Source organism: Poromitra crassiceps, assembly GCF_964638095.1.
Source record: "Poromitra crassiceps genome assembly, chromosome: 14".
Classification (NCBI taxonomy): Eukaryota; Metazoa; Chordata; class Actinopteri; order Beryciformes; family Melamphaidae; genus Poromitra; species Poromitra crassiceps.
This window is the reverse complement of record NC_139633.1, coordinates 40,162,778-40,184,253: the sequence shown is the minus strand read 5'-3', so window position 1 is coordinate 40,184,253 and position 21,476 is coordinate 40,162,778. Positions and strand designations below refer to the sequence as shown.

At 46.2% G+C, this 21,476-nt stretch overlaps 1 protein-coding gene across 1 annotated transcript in view; it reads left to right on the top strand.

The window, feature by feature from the left end:
- Positions 1–21,071, top strand: part of LOC310789421 (myelin and lymphocyte protein-like) — a gene marked incomplete at both ends in the record, with an annotated part of 29,121 nt that extends 8,050 nt beyond the window's left edge. The window contains 3 exons of the mRNA XM_083651064.1: positions 7,649–7,816; positions 15,811–15,939; positions 20,997–21,071. Coding sequence (XP_083507190.1) covers positions 7,649–7,816; positions 15,811–15,939; positions 20,997–21,071 — 372 coding nt within the window. The remainder of the gene's footprint in view (positions 1–7,648; positions 7,817–15,810; positions 15,940–20,996) is intronic.
- Between the last annotated feature and the right edge of the window lie 405 nt (positions 21,072–21,476).

The following is a 21,476-nucleotide window of genomic DNA, read 5'->3' as shown; positions in this document are numbered from 1 at the left end:
TTACTGTAAATTCAGCTATCTATTCTCATACTTCCATATCCTTCTCATTTGCATATTGATATATATTATAATTTGTCCACTTCTTACTGCATACATTTAATATTTGCACATCAGTATTACAATACAATATTATTAACTCATTAAGTGCCAGCCACTTTTGGAGAACGGATGCTCCCAGTGCCAGAGTTTCAGAGCGTTTTCAGTGATATCTCGAGGCCCACAGAATATTGTGTGATATTACTATGTAAACACCGAACACGCACAAAGAACGAGGAGACTCTCTTCTATCATCTGCAAAAAAAAGTTTATTGATCCCATTTTCCGTTCTTTAGTTATGAGCCGGAGAAGATAGATTGATTTAGCCAAAAACAGCAATTTTTTTCTAGAAGCTGAGATATTGAGCCTTTTGTGAAATTAAACATTTCAAGCACATCATTGACTCTGAAGCTAATATTTTCTGATATAATGACACCTCAAAAATAATTTCCTTCAATAAAAGAGTAAAACAAAGGAATTTTGTTTGGCCAAATAATATGTTTTAGCTGCAACCAGCAGCGCTGGCCCCTGCGTGCGCAGACCCTACACCTTCTTGCTGGTCTTGATTTACTGCTGGTGGGCATCAGATAGCCTATTCTAGCTTGTTTGCTCTCTATGCATCGAGCCTGCTGCTGCCTGGGTGTGTGTGTACTGTCAATGGTTGTATGCTATTGCTGTAGTGCCCTGCATGCCCCACCCCCCTCCTCCTCCTCCTCCGTGGTGGGAGGAGTGTCTCTGCTGCGGTTTGCTCTGAGTTTGATCTGCACTGAAAAGTCCGCTGCCTGCATCCCCCCGCTTTTTACAGCGTGTCCCCGGCTCCCAGCTGAGAATAATGTAACTTTTCAGAAAGACGCTGGTGTCGCCGTGTCGGCAACTAAATCATATGGATGGACTATCGCAGCGGACACGGATGGGGCTCAATTGTGGCAGCAGATGACTGCACAGGCACAGCTAACGTTATGCTTCAAGCATATCGATGCGATTTCCGTTTCCTCATGACTTCTTCTCTCTTTTCTCCTGGCCTTTGTCTAATCGGGAGGGCACTGTTGCCACCTAAGGGTTCTGTAAAATAGGTTAGACACATTCAATAGCTCCCATATTGTAAGAGGCGATGTAAGAGGCTTAGATCGACATCCCCCCGTCAAAAAACGCAATTGACGAACATGTTCGTCCTTGGCACTCTACGTTACAAAACGAAATGACGAACATGTTCGTCCATGGCACTCAATGAGTTAATATACAATATTCTGCATTGTCTTTGCCTCACTAAGTTACTTCGCACGTCCAAACAATGCTGTAATACTTCCCCCTATACTTCTCAATCATACAGTACATGCTAGTGTTGGAACTACTGGTTAGTGGCTACATATGTTTATATAACCCGCCCTCCCCCGCCCATCCCTCTAGTTATTATAGTCCTATCTTAATTATATATTTCTTTGCTCTATCCTAGGATACGATTTCCTGCTGCAACAAGCAAATCCCCCAATGGTGATCATTACAGTTTCATGTTATGATCATGGTCATGATTATTGTTGTTCATTCAAGAACACTCAAGTCATAGAATTAACCATTTATTGCATAAATGAATATCATGCATACAATTATGTTTGGCGTTGAAGACTCCGCTCTTAGAATTAATTTAATATTTAATTTAATATTTAATTAATTTAATTCTCCCTGAACTCGGCTCAGCAGCATGCTACGCCGAGCAGGGAGCGCAAGCAGAATCCCCCATGGGAATAAAATATTCTAGATACATTTAAACCATAGAAATTAAGAGGGAGCCTAAAAGCAAGACATGGAAACATGTTCATTTTTTGAGCCATGCAGACTCCAGAGCTACAATACATGATAGCATTTGCATTTGATCTAAAAGGTGGAGGTTGGGGTGGAGGTGGCAAGCGTTTGCCAGCAGCCGCACGATCCGCCAGGATCCAGTAAGGTGGGGAACAGATCAGTGAGTGAAAGGCTGCCCTATTTAAACGGACCGCCTTGTTGTGAGAATGACTGTGATTGGAGAATTGGTTAAACGGTGAACCAAACAGAGGCTGTCAGCTGGTACAGCTGGGGCGTCGACTATGACATCATGTCTTGAATGAACTAACGCAGGCTTCATTTCATTCAAGAACACTCAAGTCATAGAATTAACCATTTATTGCATAAATGAATATCATGCATACAATTATGTTTGGCGTTGAAGACTCCGCTCTTAGAATTAATTTAATATTTAATTTAATATTTAATTAATTTAATTCTCCCTGAACTCGGCTCAGCAGCATGCTACGCCGAGCAGGGAGCGCAAGCAGAATCCCCAAACAACGGAACTCAACAACGCCAAGCATGAACCGCCCATGCGAATGCATCAGCCAGACTATAGAAGCTATGTGTAGCAGCAGCATGCTGCGGACCTCGGGTCACCTTAAAAAGAGATACACCGAGTAACTCAAAAGAGGCCCATACTATAATTAAGTGAATTACCTATGTGTGGCAGTATGCCACTGCCGACCTTTCAATTAAATAGATGTATGCTTACACCGAAGGTCATTCTATCATAAGTGAACCATTTTTAAGAACAAGCAGCATGAATGCTGCAGCTAGGGGGAAGCAAGCCTGCGACCCTGAGCATGAATGCAATGAGATAGGAGGAAGCAAGCCTGCGACCTTGAGCCATGAGTGCAATGAGATAGGAGGAAGCAAGCCTGCGACCTTGAGCCATGAGTGCAATGAAACCAGCCAAGTGTTCCAATATTAACACATTTATTAATCTTAAAGATCCGATGTATGAGCCGTCTCCTCAGGTGCCAGAGCCCATGGCTTTTTGAGCCGAGAGAATGTCATTAACTCCTGGGCGAACATAACGTACGTATGCTGCGGAAGACCATCTTCCCATCGCTTTCAGAGTGGCTGCAGGGACCAGTGAAGCAGCGGAGGTAGCAGCTCCGATGCGGAAGGAGTGAGAGGTGTACAGTGCCGGGGGAAGGCCGCACCGTTGGCAGAGGAGACGGAGACGGGAGGTGAACCATGATCTGGCCATGACCACTCTTTTATCGGTCAGGAACAGAGGCTCATCCTGGCTGGCATGGCGACGCCATTGGAGGTATCGGGACATAGAAATCAATGGACAAAACACAGTATTAGTTTGCGATATGACAACATGAGATCCTTTACGTTCCCTGTCAGTTTTAGAGTGTTTAAGGTAAATGGAGTAATAGGTTGCATAAACCGTGACATCTGACATGGAAAGATCGTGAAGAGGGTTAAACGTGTTTGAGCTAGATGTAAATTCCCCGCACCTAAGAAATCCATAAAAGGCTGTGAGGAATACAGTTTCTAATAAAGTATCGACATAAGGACCGAAACACCCCTGCCTAAGGTGAGAAACCAGTTTGTGAACTAAAGGAAGAGAGAATGGAAGGCGCTTATCCTGGCTTGCTGGAAACTCTTTTTTTAGGCCGTTGAAGAGGAGATGAATGGATGGGTTTCCAAGCAGGCTACAGGCTGATGGATCTGCACATCTTAAATGAAACTGAATACCTGCTACAGATGCTTTGATAGAAGATGGATGCATTTTACGAGATTCAAAACAGTGGACAATAAATGCACATATCATGGAAATGTTAACAGGCATGACTGGGACAGAAAAAGCAGCACAAAAGGAAGTGAAGTGGAACCATGCGGAGTCATACATTTTTATTGTAGACTTTGCCAGTCCGAGACGCATGAACCTAGCAGCAGAGTTCATGTAGGACTGCAGATTGCTATTTAATCTAGCACCGTTTGATTGAAGGCTGGGCAACGCAGGCCCTGAGGTGCAGCATGGGGGCAGAGGGTTCGGAACTCCTGAAATTTAAAACGTGACAGAGAGTCAGCAATTTTATTGTCCAGCCCAGGAATGTGCGCTGCACGGAGAGTGAAATTCCCCATCACACATGACCATGTTAATTTCCTAACAAACCTGTTAATGAAAGGAATGGAAGAACGCCCTTTATTAATAATGTTAACAGTAGCCTCGTTATCACAAAACACCACAATCTGTTTCCTTGACCAGAACTTACCCCAAAGAATGGAAGCTATAACAATGGGATACATTTCTAGCAGAGCAATAGATTGGACATCTGCCGAAAGAGATATTAATTCTTTTGGCCAAACGTCTGCAAACCACTGATTATTGAAAACACCCCCAAAACCATTGGAAGGAGCCGCATCAGTATAGAATTTAAGGGCGACTGACGTTTCTGCATGATCATTATAGAAAAAAGATATGCCGTTCCACTGGTCGCATAGCAGAGACCAGAACTTTAAGTCTGACCTACAGCCCTCATCTAAGGTGACAAGATCATGGAGGTTATTTACAGATTTAGACAAGTCTAATAAACGGGAAATAAAAGATCTGCCTTGCGGAATAATCCTCATTGCAAAGTTGAGGTGGCCTAGTAACGATAATAATTCTCTTTTTGACAATGCCACCGCCTCCAGCGCACATCTCATAACTTGCCTAATTCTTACTAGTTTGTCTTGAGGCAGGGAAGCCTGCATGATGTTGCTATCTAAACGAATGCCTAAAAACTCAATCACCTTCAGAGGACCTTGAGTTTTTTCCACCGAAAGAGGAACGCCTAAACGGTTAAAAACCTCTTTCAGCGCGTTGATACACCTACCTGGATTGGACTCGGGAAAATCTACCACTAAAAAATCATCTAGCAGATGAAGAACTAATGGCAGTTTACAATTATTTAATAGAATCCAACAAAGAGCTTCTGACAGAGTGTTAAATATACAGGGGCTACTGCGACAGCCGAAAGTTAGTCTGACGGAAAAATACATTTTCCCCCTCCATTTGACACCGAAAAGGTGCCACTGCGATGGATGGAGCGGCATGACTTTAAATGCATCTGTGATATCTGCCTTTCCTAGCCATGCACCTTTACCTGCCTTTTTAATGAACTGGATCGCGTTGTCAACAGTTGCATAAAATAAAGAGAATGGCGCCAGAGGAATAAGGCTGTTGATGCTTTGAGCACTATTGTCATGAGGAGCTGATAAATCTATGATTAAACGCTTTTTACCAGAGTACTTCCGAGTTGCTATTCCGATAGGATTGATACGGGATTTAGGAAAGGGGGGGCTATCGAAAGGCCCAAGCATGTAGCCTTTCTCTACTTCCTTAGCTAGCAGCTTATCGACTACTTCTGGTTCCTTCATAGCAGATTGCAGATTATCACAGACATAAGACATTTTAGGCAGAAAACATAGCCCGGCAAAAAACCCTTGAACAAGACCAGTCATTAAATAATTGACAAAACAACGATTTGGATGCTTTTCCAGTGCTCTCCCCAGTTCTGGAACGTTGACTGGAGTAGAAGGTTTAATGTTTTTTACTTCTTTCGCACGGCTCTGGGATTGCGGCGGGGACACGCGGACCGGGCATGTCCGTCTCCGCAGTAGCTGCAAGCATGCATATATTTACAATTTATATATTTGCATACATTCTCATTGAAGTTTATACAAAGCGGTGTCTGAATGGATGACACGTTATTATATTTATTAAACTTAGAATTCACCTTCTCGCCAGATTCTTTTTTAACAGCACTGGACTGAGTCACAGTTCTGGGGCAGAGACTCAACGTGTGCGAAAAGGACCCGCACACAGCGCAAGAGAGAGCTTGGTGCCCTGTGAACAGTCTGCTGATAACAGCCAGATCCACCACGGCCCAGTCTAATCTCTGGTTGAATTTCTGAATGTACATGGCTGCCTTAGCAGAGAAAGACTTGTGGTATTCATAGAAATGACTGCCGCCATAAGACAGTGCCAGATCTGAAATGATCGCCAAATATGTGTCCAGCTCAAATCTACGTTCTGGGTACACCTCACATATAATGTCCCTGAACACCCCGAAAGCCACATTGAACTCAGCCATGGTCAGGATTTTAGACAGCCTCGGATCGCTTTCCTTCAGGATGACTGAAACCTCCCCGAAATCGACCACACGTCTGTCAGAGGTCTCATTTGAACACAGAAGAATTTTTACCAAGTTAATGTCGTTACCTGCCAGGATCTGACTTCTCAGCTGTGGAGAAATAGCCGCCGCAGGCGGAAAGAACGGTACTCCGGCTGGAGCTGCAGGGACTGCAGATCCCAGGGATCTCAGCGGCGTGACGTCAATCGGAAGCGCCGGCGGTGCGCCGGCTGTCGACTGTGACCATGGCTGTGACGTGGACGGAGCGTGGAAGGTTCCGAAGAGCAGAGATGATGAAGGCCCCGGAATCGCAGACACTGGGATGGGATCCGAGCGGTTCTCCAGAAGCTGGAGACGGGCATCCATGCTGCCGATGGACGACTGGATGTTGGCTAGGGCGACGAGGACCGGGTCCTGGACTGCTGGCTGCTGGACTCGGGCTCTTTTTGGAGGAACGTTGATGATAGGCACCTTAGCTTGGGCAGAGGGCCCATCTGCGGCATCAGCGCTAACGTTGGCAAGAGGGCAGTTATTCTTTTTTGCTTTGCGTTTTTTGGCAACTGGTGTGGCCAGAACATCTCCGGCTCTGAGATTATAGACAAAAAACTCAAATAATTCTTCATGGGAAAGGCCCAAAGGCGCAGAGATACCATGATTATAGAGTCTCTCTATAATTTTGAAAACAGGCCAATTTTTTATCACTGGCAGAGTATTCGCTAGGCGGCCACTCCGACGCACACCGATATCCTCGGCTGTTTCGGACCCGCCCTCATCTTCAGGAGGATCAACTAGAGGATTTTCTTCAAACGCATCATCCTGCTCGATAGCAGACATCATGAGCCAGGAGATGGTGAGTACAAAGACACAAAGTAATTTCCTTTTCATACCTGATGAAAAAAGCAAAGCGTTTGCCAGCAGCCGCACGATCCGCCAGGATCCAGTAAGGTGGGGAACAGATCAGTGAGTGAAAGGCTGCCCTATTTAAACGGACCGCCTTGTTGTGAGAATGACTGTGATTGGAGAATTGGTTAAACGGTGAACCAAACAGAGGCTGTCAGCTGGTACAGCTGGGGCGTCGACTATGACATCATGTCTTGAATGAACTAACGCAGGCTTCATTTGTTCAAATGTTCTTATCTAGGTTTGTTGTTGAACTAAAGAAGTTGTAAGACAGGTTTGTTTTTGAGTCAATAATTTGTAATCTAGGTTTGTTGTTGAATTGAAGAGGTTCTAAACAAGATTTGTTTGTTGTTGAAGACGTTCTAAGATAGGTTGTTGAATTGAAGAGGTTATCATGGTTAGGGTTAGTGTGTTGTTGAATTGAAATGGCTGTGTGAGGCTAGTTTTCTTGTTGCTCATGATAGATTTGTCGTTGAATTGAATAACTTGTAAGCTAAGGTTTGTCGTTGAATTAAAAAAGTTGTGTGCTGACTAGGTTTGTAACTGTTGGATTGAGGTTGTAGAATGAAGACGCTGTAGGCTAGGTTTGCTTTTTAAATAAGTTGTAAGCTATAATGTTGGAGGCTACTGTATTGATCTGCACAGAAAGTTAATGTCAGCTTGAGATCACTTGAGACTGAAATAATATCGTAAATATCAGAGATCATAAGAGCACCACAGCATCTACTGTATCTCTCTGTCCCTCCCTGCAGGTGTTTGGGGGCCTGGTGTGGATCCTGGTGGCGTCGACCCATGTGGACCCCCCCAACCCTCTGGGCTGGGTGATGTTCGTCTCCGTCTTCTGCTTCGTCATCACCTTCCTCTGGATGATCATCTTTGGCGCCGGAGGACACAAGAACAGCTCCGGCTGGGCTGCTGCTGTAAGACCGGAGAGAGAGAGAGAGAGGGGGGGGAGAGGGCATGCGCCGCTTTGTCACGCACGTGCGTTGGATGTTGCATCTACGGAACCCGGGCTCGTAGGCTTAGTCACGCACACGGCTGCACCGTGACGCCCCAGGACTGAGGCACCGCGCCGCCTGCTGCCATGCACCGGGGCTTTCAACTGCCAAGCGGACCGCCGCTTACATGGAAAGGCAGCCCTTCAGAACCCCCCTGTGCCGCACCCCAACCGTGTACATCCAAACATGACCAGTGTTGGGCAGTAACTTAGTTACAGTAACGTAGTAACTGTAATTGTATTATTTTCCCCAGTAACTATGTAAGGGATTATGCGCCCTATCTTCCCAATGGCAGTCATTTTGCACTAATTGTGGGCGTGTCGGCCTGCTGCGCTTCACGTCATCTCGGTGCACATCTCTGTATAGGCGTGTTTATGCCCAAAAGCATTGTGGAGGTGTGGTCATGCCCATAAAACCACAGTGTCACGTCAGCAGCTTCCTCCTCAGAGAGACTAGAGTGAGAGAGAGAAAGAGGGAGAGAGAACAGATAGCCTAGATGGGGAGAGGGAGAGAGGGAGCGAGAGAGAGAGAGAGAGAGAGAGAGAGAGAAACATGTGAGGCTGTCATGCATAGAAATCAAATAACGTGCTCAGGCCCACCTGTGAATCACCTGTGTATTATTGCCATTTCAGACACTGAAAAAGGGCTGCTGCCCAAACGTCTGACTGTATGCTTATCCCTTTTCGGGGTCTCTTCTCCTGCATCTCCGCTGCGGGGCTATACTGCATGCGTAATTACGCAGCGTGCTGAGAGCCGCGATAAGTGATGCTGGTATTTGAAGTTGAATTTCATCCACCAGCACACATTTTATTAATCAGCTATTTTCTATTCGTTTCTATTAATATATATACATCGAACCCCACCAATTTAGTCCGTCATTTTCGCCTTGGCACACAAAAAGAAACATGCTTCCGTTACTGGACACGCCTGGGCCACGCCTACACCTGTGTCTGCGCTTAGACCCCAGCGCAAAACTGGACGGTGGAGGCAGACGATAAGACGCAGGGAAGATAGCAATAAAAGGCGCGCAAACGGCAGCGCAAACGATAGCGCCGTACGAAGATAGGGCCCTAAAAGTTCAGAAAAGTAATTATATTGCAGTTACTACTCTAAGTAACTTCAAGTTACTCCATTACTTTCTCCAGCGCTGACACAGAGCTCAAACAAAGTGTGGTGGTCTGGCTATGTCAGACTACTGCGTTGCCACAACACAATTAGTTTTTTGTCTTAGGAGGCAAATTTGGGAGGGTGGTAGCGAAAGTAACATAGTAATGTAGCGAGTAACGTAACTAATTACTTTTGAAACCAAGTAACAAGTAAAGTAATTGTGTTACTTTTTAAGGGAGTATTCAGTAATAAGTAACTAATTACACTTCCTGAGGAACTTGCCCAGCACTGAACATGACGCACAAGGCTACTGTGTGTGTCAACACCGATGCCAAGGCCACGTGACTAACGTAACGACGCAGTGGGAGTGAGACCGTGTTGGCCAAGGCCACGTGACTAATGTAACGATGCAGTGGGAGAGAGAACATGTTGTCCAAGGCCACGTGACTAACGTAACGACGCAGTGGGAGTGAGAACATGTTGGCCAAGGCCACTGACTAATGTAATGACGCAGTGGCCACGTGACTAACGCTACGGCGCCAAGGCCACGTGACTAACGTAACGACGAAGTGGCCACATACACGTAACGACGCAGTGGCCACGTGACTAACGCTACGACGCCAAGGCCACGTGACTAACGTAACGACGAAGTGGCCACATACACGTAACGACGCAGTGGCCACGTGACTAACGCTACGACGCCAAGGCCACGTGACTAACGTAACAACACAGTGGCAGTCAGAGCGTGTTGGCCAAGGCCACGTGACTAACGTAACGATGCAGTGGGAGGGAGAACGTGTTGGCCAAGGCCACGTGACTAAGGTAACGACGCAGTGGCCACGTGACTAACATAATGACGCCAAGGCCACGTGACTAACGTAACGACGCCAAGGCCACGTGACTAACGTAATGACGCCAAGGCCACATGACTAACGTAACGACGCAGTGGCCACGTGACTAACGTAACGACGCCAAGGCCACGTGACTAACATAACGACGCAGTGGCCACGTGACTAACGTAACAACACAGTGGCAGTGAGAACGTGTTGGCCAAGGCCACGTGACTAACGTAACGATGCAGTGGGAGGGAGAACGTGTTGGCCAAGGCCACGTGACTAAGGTAACGACGCAGTGGCCACGTGACTAACATAATGACGCCAAGGCCACGTGACTAACGTAACGACGCCAAGGCCACATGACTAACATAACGACGCCAAGGCCACGTGACTAACATAACGACACCAAGGCCACGTGACTAACATAACAACACCAAGGCCACATGACTAACATAACGACACCAAGGCCACGTGACTAACATAACGACACCAAGGCCACGTGACTAACATAACAACACCAAGGCCACATGACTAACATAACGACACCAAGGCCACGTGACTAACATAACAACACCAAGGCCACATGACTAACATAACAACACCAAGGCCACATGACTAACATAACGACACCAAGGCCAAGTGACTAACATAACAACACCAAGGCCACATGACTAACATAACGACGCCAAGGCCACGTGACTAACATAACGACACCAAGGCCACATGACTAACATAACGACACCAAGGCCAAGTGACTAACATAACAACACCAAGGCCACGTGACTAACATAACGACGCCAAGGCCACGTGACTAACATAACGACACCAAGGCCACATGACTAACATAACGACACCAAGGCCACATGACTAACATAACAACACCAAGGCCACGTGACTAACGTAACGACGCCAAGGCCACATGACTAACATAACGACGCCAAGGCCACGTGACTAACATAACGACACCAAGGCCACGTGACTAACATAACAACACCAAGGCCACATGACTAACATAACGACACCAAGGCCACGTGACTAACATAACGACACCAAGGCCACGTGACTAACATAACGACGCCAAGGCCACGTGACTAACATAACGACACCAAGGCCACGTGACTAACATAACAACACCAAGGCCACATGACTAACATAACGACACCAAGGCCACGTGACTAACATAACGACACCAAGGCCACGTGACTAACATAACAACACCAAGGCCACGTGACTAACATAACGACACCAAGGCCACGTGACTAACATAACAACACCAAGGCCACGTGACTAACATAACGACGCCAAGGCCACGTGACTAACATAACAACACCAAGGCCACGTGACTAACATAACGACACCAAGGCCACGTGACTAACATAACAACACCAAGGCCACGTGACTAACATAACAACACCAAGGCCACGTGACTAACATAACGACGCCAAGGCCACGTGACTAACATAACGACACCAAGGCCACGTGACTAACATAACAACACCAAGGCCACATGACTAACATAACAACACCAAGGCCACGTGACTAACATAACAACACCAAGGCCACATGACTAACATAACGACACCAAGGCCACGTGACTAACATAACGACACCAAGGCCACATGACTAACATAACAACACCAAGGCCACATGACTAACATAACAACACCAAGGCCACGTGACTAACATAACAACACCAAGGCCACATGACTAACATAACGACACCAAGGCCACATGACTAACATAACAACACCAAGGCCACGTGACTAACATAACAACACCAAGGCCACGTGACTAACATAACAACACCAAGGCCACATGACTAACATAACAACACCAAGGCCACGTGACTAACATAACAACACCAAGGCCACATGACTAACATAACGACACCAAGGCCACATGACTAACATAACGACACCAAGGCCACATGACTAACATAACAACACCAAGGCCACATGACTAACATAACGACACCAAGGCCACGTGACTAACATAACGACACCAAGGCCACATGACTAACATAACGACACCAAGGCCACGTGACTAACATAACAACACCAAGGCCACGTGACTTATGCCTACCCCACACTACAGGATAATTTGCAAGATTATGGCCAAGATTCCCCCCTCCCGATTTTCTCGGGGGTGCTCCCGATTTGATGCGCGTCGGGCAGATAATCTTCCCAAATTATCCTGTAGTGTGTGGGGTTCAAAGATTCACAATCGGGAAGACTGCCTCTTCCCGATTGTGAATCGGGCATATCTAACATGTTAGATATTTACAACCCGACAGGCGATTGCATCTTGAGCAGAGAGCCAGTAGTAGCTGCGTTTCCATACAGTTTTTCGCAAAATAATCTGGTCCGCGTCCACCCGCAGCCCCGCACAGAAACAAAGAACAAGGAAATTGTCATCGAGGTGAAATACCCGTGCGTCTTTGAACGGGACGGAAAACTAATGCTATACTGCAAAGCATGTAGCCTACAACAAGCGCTTAGATCGGCGAGTGTCTGCACGGAAAAGTGAGTCAAATCAGCAGACACGCCCCTCCACAAGGCACCTGTGCAGACGGTTTTCGCCTCGCCGTGCACAGTAGGCCTACACCCCGAATGGACGCGGCTGGGCGGACAAAGTGGAGTTTTCAAGACTTCCGCGAGCAGAAAACCACACAGTGTATTAAAGCTCCACACGTTTCCTCGTCAAGATTCATTTTAAAAGTTAACGTCGAGCCCTGCTTCCAAGGTGAATCTTCAGCATAATCTTCTAGTGTGTGGGGTTGCGTTTGAACAGACGCGATTGTGTGTGTGTCCCAAGATTGAAATGTTAAAAAATCGGCTCTCTCTGTCCTGTAGTGTGTGGGCTCTCAAGATTTTTATAATCTTCAAGGATTTGAAAATCCTGTAGTGTGGGGTAGGCATAACATAACGACGCCAAGGCCACGTGACTAACATAACGACGCCAAGGCCACGTGACTAACATAACGACACCAAGGCCACGTGACTAACATAACAACACCAAGGCCACGTGACTAACATAACAACACCAAGGCCACATGACTAACATAACGACGCCAAGGCCACATGACTAACATAACGACGCCAAGGCCACGTGACTAACATAACGACACCAAGGCCACGTGACTAACATAACAACACCAAGGCCACATGACTAACATAACAACACCAAGGCCACGTGACTAACATAACAACACCAAGGCCACATGACTAACATAACAACACCAAGGCCACATGACTAACATAACGACACCAAGGCCACGTGACTAACATAACGACGCCAAGGCCACGTGACTAACATAACAACACCAAGGCCACGTGACTAACATAACGACACCAAGGCCACATGACTAACATAACGACACCAAGGCCACGTGACTAACATAACAACACCAAGGCCACATGACTAACATAACGACACCAAGGCCACGTGACTAACATAACGACGCCAAGGCCACGTGACTAACATAACGACGCCAAGGCCACGTGACTAACATAACAACACCAAGGCCACATGACTAACATAACGACACCAAGGCCACGTGACTAACATAACGACGCCAAGGCCACGTGACTAACATAACAACACCAAGGCCACATGACTAACATAACGACACCAAGGCCACATGACTAACATAACAACACCAAGGCCACGTGACTAACATAACAACACCAAGGCCACATGACTAACATAACAACACCAAGGCCACGTGACTAACATAACGACACCAAGGCCACGTGACTAACATAACGACGCCAAGGCCACGTGACTAACATAACAACACCAAGGCCACATGACTAACATAACAACACCAAGGCCACGTGACTAACATAACAACACCAAGGCCACATGACTAACATAACAACACCAAGGCCACGTGACTAACATAACGACGCCAAGGCCACGTGACTAACATAACAACACCAAGGCCACGTGACTAACATAACAACACCAAGGCCACATGACTAACATAACAACACCAAGGCCACATGACTAACATAACGACGCCAAGGCCACGTGACTAACATAACGACACCAAGGCCACATGACTAACATAACAACACCAAGGCCACATGACTAACATAACAACACCAAGGCCACATGACTAACATAACAACACCAAGGCCACATGACTAACATAACAACACCAAGGCCACATGACTAACATAACGACACCAAGGCCACATGACTAACATAACAACACCAAGGCCACGTGACTAACATAACAACACCAAGGCCACGTGACTAACATAACAACACCAAGGCCACGTGACTAACATAACAACACCAAGGCCACGTGACTAACATAACAACACCAAGGCCACATGACTAACATAACAACACCAAGGCCACATGACTAACATAACGACACCAAGGCCACGTGACTAACATAACGACGCCAAGGCCACGTGACTAACATAACGACGCCAAGGCCACGTGACTAACGTAACGACGCAGTGAGAGTGAGAACGTGTTGGAAATGAGAAAGAGGGAGAAAGAAGCGGAAGAGAGAGGAGATGGAGGGAGAGAGGAGGTGAGGGAATGAGAGAGAGAGGAAACAAGGGAGAGAGTGATGGGAGAGTGAGAAAGAGAAGGGTGTAACGAGCTTGGTAGTGTTAGCTTACCTTAGCTTTATGTTGCTCCTGGATAGCATCAGCGTGGCACAACAGACTCAGACAACGGCACTATTGCCATTTCACGCCCATGTACCACTTTATTCACATACTTCTCAACCATACAATGCCTGGTCTGTACAACACTATCATCTCTCAACATAGCTTTAATCTAGATTGATATAGTTTACAATATGAAAGTAATAGACAACTCCCATTTAAATGGCTGTCTGTCACTCATAAATCATAATGTTCCGCACACAGGCTTACAGCTAACGTTAGCTAGCTAACTTTGGCTAAGTGTCCGGTAGGCACTGCTCAATCCACTCATCCTAACCTTATTTCCAGCTTAGAATATGATGTTTTACTCACCCAAATAACTTTGGTTTCATTCTGATCCCCCTAGAAGATATTCAGATCCGAGTAGAGTCCTGGAACTGGCCAAAACGGGCGTAAACGGGGCATACGTCGTTCACACTGTAAACAACATATTTTTTGTCATGCTGCGGTTCATTATGGTTGTTATATAATTATGAGAAAATGAATTAGCTATGTAACGAACCTCCATGCTGCCGACAGCCTGCTCTGTTTGCTGTCTGAGTGTCCGTAACACCTCCCACTTTATCTCCCACTGCTGTTTATAATCGATATATGGCCTTATTCCATACGAGCGGCAATTGAATTGAATCGTCCATAATCTTGAAATCAGATCATATCTATATGCTAAGCTAGGTTGCTAAGCTACACAACACAACAGACGGAGTCAACTCTGACCTGCCCCGGATGTGCTGTTCTTCTTCTGTTACCAAACAGAAGCACTTCTCGCTTCTTCTTCTGAAGCACATCCAGGGCAGGTCAGAGTTGCTCCATTTGTTTTAGCTATAGCATTTATTTTCTCTGAGGCGGAGGGATTCGGTGATTGCGGCCCCAACCGTGATATACGCTCATTATATCACGGCTGTGGTTACATGCTGCCACTCCGACGTGCTGCCACTCCGAAATATCGGCACTCCGAAAGGGGGTCTATATTCCCCGTTTTTCACTAACCTCTCCCAACCCCCACACCAAACCTAACCTCCCCCTATGCCTAAACCTAACCTCCCCCAGACCCTAACCCAAAACCTAACCTCTCCCACCCCCACGCCTAAACCTAAGGTCGGCATTGCGGCTTCTAAGGTGAACGACCGCCAGTCCGAATGATGGAAGTTAACGTTCGGAGTGGCAGCATGTCGGAAAGGCAAAGGAACCCCCACGGCTGTGAACCAATCAGATTGCTTGATTTGAGAGAACCGTTTTATAAATATATATTGTATGTGTGTGTGTGCGCGCATGTGTGTGTGTGCAGGACTTTGCTTACCACGGCCTGGCGGCGTTTTTCTACCTCAGCGCGGCGGTGGATCTGGCGTACATCACCTTCCTAAAGAAATATGTCACCGACGGTTTAAAAAATTACCAGATCGACATCGCTGCTGTGGTAAGAACACGTTCATCGCACAGAGACCCATCCACCCTGCAGCTTTTAAAGGGACAATCCAGCTACAGCAATTGGCGATGTAGCCTACTTTGCATTTCTGCTGGGTCCATAGATAGCTCCAATAGCGATGGAGTTTGATGTGAGAAAATGTTTCAGGATCTGAAACATCTTTGGTAAATGTCAGCTGTTGGTGTCAGTCCCTCAGAATCAAAGAGCAAGACGCCATTTTGCACCGAGAGATGTTCAATAATCACACAGGGACAAATCCATCATAGAGGCGGAGAGAGAGTAGTTTCTCCACCCTCAGCAGCAGGAGAGAGAGCAGTTTCTCCACCCTCAGCAGCAGGAGAGAGAGCAGTTTCTCCACCCTCAGCACCAGGAGAGAGAGCAGTTTCTCCACCCTCAGCAGCAGGAGAGAGAGTAGTTTCTCCACCCTCAGCAGCAGGAGAGAGAGCAGTTTCTCCACCCTCAGCAGCAGGAGAGAGAGCAGTTTATCCACCCTCAGCAGCAGGAGAGAGAGCAGTTTCTCCACTCTCAGCAGCAGGAGATAGAGTAGTTTCTCCACCCTCAGCAGCAGGAGAAAGAGCAGTTTCTCCACCCTCAGCAGCAGGAGAGACAGCAGTTTCTCCAACCTCAGCAGCAGGAGAAAGAGCAGTTTCTCCACCCTCAGCAGCAGGAGAAAGAGCAGTTTCTCCACCCTCAGCAGCAGGAGAGAGAGCCGTTTCTCCACCCTCAGCAGCAGGAGATAGAGTAGCTTCTCCACCCTCAGCAGCAGGAGAGAGCGCAGTTTCTCCACCCTCAGCAGCAGGAGAGAGAGCAGTTTCTCCACCCTCAGCAGCAGGAGAGAGAGCAGTTTCTCCACCCACAGGAGCAGGAGAGAGAGCAGAATGCAATGCAGCAGGGTAGGAAATTAACTTTTTTAAACAAGGGCTAATTTTGCCCCTGTGAAATATATTTCGGGGGCATTTTGGATCATTTCCAGTGCAATTGTATCTAATGTTGGGAAATACCTTAGTTGCACCTATGTAGCATGAGAGACCAATCAACGACTCTTATCCAATCATATTTTATTTCTAAAAGTTCATAAACAATCACAGTTAAAAATCCCCATTTCCTATCTGAACAACACTGTTGATTGTCTGGCATGTTATTAATGTACTTGACAAAAACATGAGTGAACTAGCTGGCCAGCTAGCTTGTGCTGCCTGTCACTAAATAACGCTAGTAGGAGGAGCGTACGGATGCCTAGCTGTACATTTTCTAGTCATGCTTTGTAAATACAGAATAATGTTAAAATACAGAAAGTATTAAACTCTTTATTTTATGGGGGCATTTAAAAGCCCCCGTCACCCCTATTCCAAGGGCAATTCTAGATTTTTTTTTGCAGCATTTTGCCCCGGCTGAGCCCCCGCTAATTTCCTATCCTGCAATGCAGCCAGCTACAGATGGTTTTAACTTGAACTTGAACTTGACAAAAATATTCTAAATTGAACCCCAGCGCACTTCCTGTTGCAGTGTTTGCTAATATAATAGGACAGGCCTGACGAGACTGCTAGGAAAGAACTGACAAAAACCGTCTATAGACAGGTTGGGTTTAGAGTAAGGGTGCGACCGTGTGACTTCATATTTCTTGAATGGAAAAAGCTTTCTTACTATTGCTATTACTAGCTATACGTAGCCTACTTAAAGGTCCCATATGGACTCTCCTTGCCTTTGTGATAATAAAGGAGTTGGATGGTCTATCATAAACATGGTGAAAGTATCAAAACACAACCAACTACATCCACACAAGCCATATTAGAAAAGACAGCCTCTAAACAAGCCGTTTGGACTTTGGAAGATTTGACTCTCGTTTCACTCTTGAAACGGTCATCCAATCAGAACAGAGGGGTCATTAATATTAATGAGCCATGAAGACATAGCGACAGAAACAGCCTGTTCTTGGTAAGGCTCAGAGAGATGCTGGAAAATGTCAAAATTGATTTTTCATCCCATTTTTATCCCCCATTAGTGCTAATTTTAATTTATTTATCCTGGTTGCTGCGCCACCCTCTGCCGATCTGGGGAGAGCCGAAACTGGCTCCATGCTTCCTCCGAGACATGGGCAGTAGCCAGCCGCTCCTTTTCAGCTGACAGGGGAAGCTTCACCGGTAGGACATAGTGCGCGCCGTGGGAGGATCACGCTATTCCAACGAGTTCCCCACCCTCCGAACAGGCGCCCCTAACGACCAGAGGAGGCACCACTTCAGCAACCAGGATATTGCATGTTTTGGTGAGGGGTTCCTATATAAAGGAAACCCCCAGGGGGCATGGGGAGAACATGCAAACTCCACACAGAAAGGTCCTTTTGATGACCCCACCCGGGCGGTGGGCACTCGAGGACACTCGTGGGCACTCGAGGACCGATCCCGATTTCCGATTTTTGAATAGTCTGACTTGCCGATACCGATTTTGGCCGATTTTCTTTCTAATTACAATAATTGACGGGTTATTTTTTGACGTTATTATTATTTTTTTTTACTTTGCTTTAATAGAAAATTAACATTCATGTCACATTTCTTATCATTTGCATGAGGTAGGACGATCTCACTCAAAAACATCTCAAAATAAAAGTGTTCCAGATACAAATACAATGAATATAAAACAACCAGTATATCCCACAGCTATCATGCATTTACTTTTCCAAAAGAAAAAAGGGGCTCCAGATGGAAAGTAGCCTATGGCTAAATCTGTTACAAAGCATCTCTTCCCCTATGGGGTTTAATGTTTTTTTTGTATATGTCCCTGCCAAATAAACGAATAAAATAAAATAAATAAACTTCAAAATGTTATCCATGGACAAGGAGTTTATAGCCTATAGGTCTGGAGCCCAGAGACCTTTGAAGATGAGGAAATGTAGCCTATGGGGCAGCGTAAGGGACACATTTAAGACTACTGAGAAGCCGTCGGAGGATATATCTTTGCCGAAGCCAGCTATGGATCTGGCCAATGATCTGCCAGGACTGGCAACTGAGAGACCGTCAGTGAGAAATGAGAAGCCGACTATTGATTTGTCTTACCTAGCAGTCCACTGCATCATCTATTGGCTAGGCTGGTCATTAGCTTGTCTAAGCTGGCTACTAGCTTGGAGAGGCTAGCAACCTACTGGATCATCTATTGGCTAAACTGGTCATTAGCTTGTCTAAGCTGGCTACTAGCTTGGAGAGGCTAGCAACCCACTGGATCATCTATTGGCTAGGCTGGTCATTAGCTTGTCTAAGCTGGCTACTAGCTTGGAGAGGCTAGCAACCCACTGGATTAGTTATTGGATGGGCTGGTCATTCATTGGCTTTCCTAGGCTAGCTAACATTATATTAGCTTCTTCTTCTTCTCTCATGTTTATTAGCAAACAAGCTGAGGTGGACAGTTGGATTTTTCTTTTCATTCCATCTTTCCTAGATTTCGTCTTCTATAGATGTGACCACTACGCTGCATACTCAGACAAAGTCAATTTCTTATGTAATCGATTACCTACTGTGTAACTGTCAGTAGATGTCACCAACAACTAGCAGCACAGCTGCTGAGCTGAGAATTTAGTTTTTATTTGAATTTCCTCATTTCACTGGGCTGATTTAAACTATCGTGTTTTATTCTGATTTACAATTAGTCATATTCCACCCATACATGTATTACATGGTCAATAAATACATATGAACTATTGTCAGTTGGCTCTGTATTTTCCTTGTATTTCTGTATTTCCAATAGATGATCCAGTGGGTTGCTAGCCTCTCCAAGCTAGTAGCCAGCTAAGACAAGCTAATGACCAGCCTAGCCAATAGATGATCCAGTGGGTTGCTAGCCTCTCCAAGCTAGTAGCCAGCTTAGACAAGCTAATGACCAGCCAGACAGATAGCAGCAGCAGCAGTGATGTGGACTGCAGCTGGTCGGGGAAGAGGGGCCGGTGACTGCGGTGAGGTGAAGCGAGCCGCTCAGACTGGAGTGGACTCCAACCTACCCTGCCCCTCCGCGGTTTATTTTCGACTTGCATGTGTGACAAACTGCAAGCTTTGTATCGTCTTCACTGACGATGAAACATTTCCGTACCGACGAAGACATGCTGTGGCATGTGTGTAGTGGCTGCTTTTGTTTTGGCTGCAACTCATCCGTCTCGGTCTCCCTGCTTTCGGGTGCGCGCACGTCACGTGAAAATCGGCTCACAGAATCGGCTATTTAGAGTGACCGGCGCAGATCATCGGTCAAGGCCGGTCACGTGGAAATCGGCCATTTCCGGTCACGTGCCGATCGATCGGTGCATCCCTAATTACCACCACTGCTGCGTATGGCTGTGAACGGCATATATGGTGTTTGTATCCTACCTTACAGTAGCATTTCATATATCATATACAATAAAGATTTAAAAGCTCATCCTATTCCGTTAACATTGGAGAAGGGTGGGGCGGGAAATAAAAAAATAAAGCAACAGACCGCAGCCCTCTCCCTCCCAAAAAAATCAATCAATCAATCAATAGCATCGTAGTAGGCTATAGACTGCCAAAATCTCGCCAACGTCCGGTTTAGGCATACGCACCAAGAGATTTCATCCGCCATTCATTTTTCTATCTACATTTTGTAAAATGCTTATAAAATAGTTTTGCTTGGTCAAACCAAGAGATCCACACACACACACACACACACACACACACACACACACACACACACACACACACACACACACACACACACACACACACACACAAACAAAAGGCGGATTAAAAAATAAATATTGTAATTTGTAATTTGATGTTTTGTCCGAGTAATGTCGAAACAACGTGGACACTACAGAGATGATGTGTTGTGTTCTATTGCTCAGAGAGTTTAAACAACACGTTGAAGCTGTTTCCAGTTTTTGTATGATAACGACGAGCAAAATTAACCATCGGGAACTGATCATTCCGAAACCACAGGAATGCAGCATTATAAGCACGTACTCTCACTGCCAGAAGGGGCAGACAAAACTTACGCACTAGCCAGCTTTAAGCCTGTTTTTATTCCGTTTTGTCGTTCTTTGTGCCTCTCAGGTGATGGCCTACGTCGCCACGCTCCTCTACTTCATCCACGTCATCCTTTCTGCCATCCGATGGAAGAACTTCTGATGACATCACCACTCTCATCCACAGACCTGTGTCCAAGAAGAATTGTGCTTCCTGTGCGCATGTTTGTGTGTGTGCGTCCGTGACAGTGTGTGTGGGTGTGTGTGTGTGTGTGTGTGCGTGTACCTCCGTGACAGTGTGTGTGTGTGTGTGTGTGTGTGTGTGTGCATGTGCGTCCGTGACAGTGTGTGTGTGTGTGTGTGTGTGTGTGTGTGTACGTGTGTGTGTACGTGCGTGCATGCGTGCGTGCATGTACGCGCAAGGTGGAATATTCCGATGGCATGATCAACCTGCTCACTGCAGATTCAACACTCTCGCTTGATCAGCAGATTCAACACTCTTGCTTGATCAGATAGTTGATTAACAACTGACTGACCTTTTTATTATTTTTATTACACAAACTGTAGA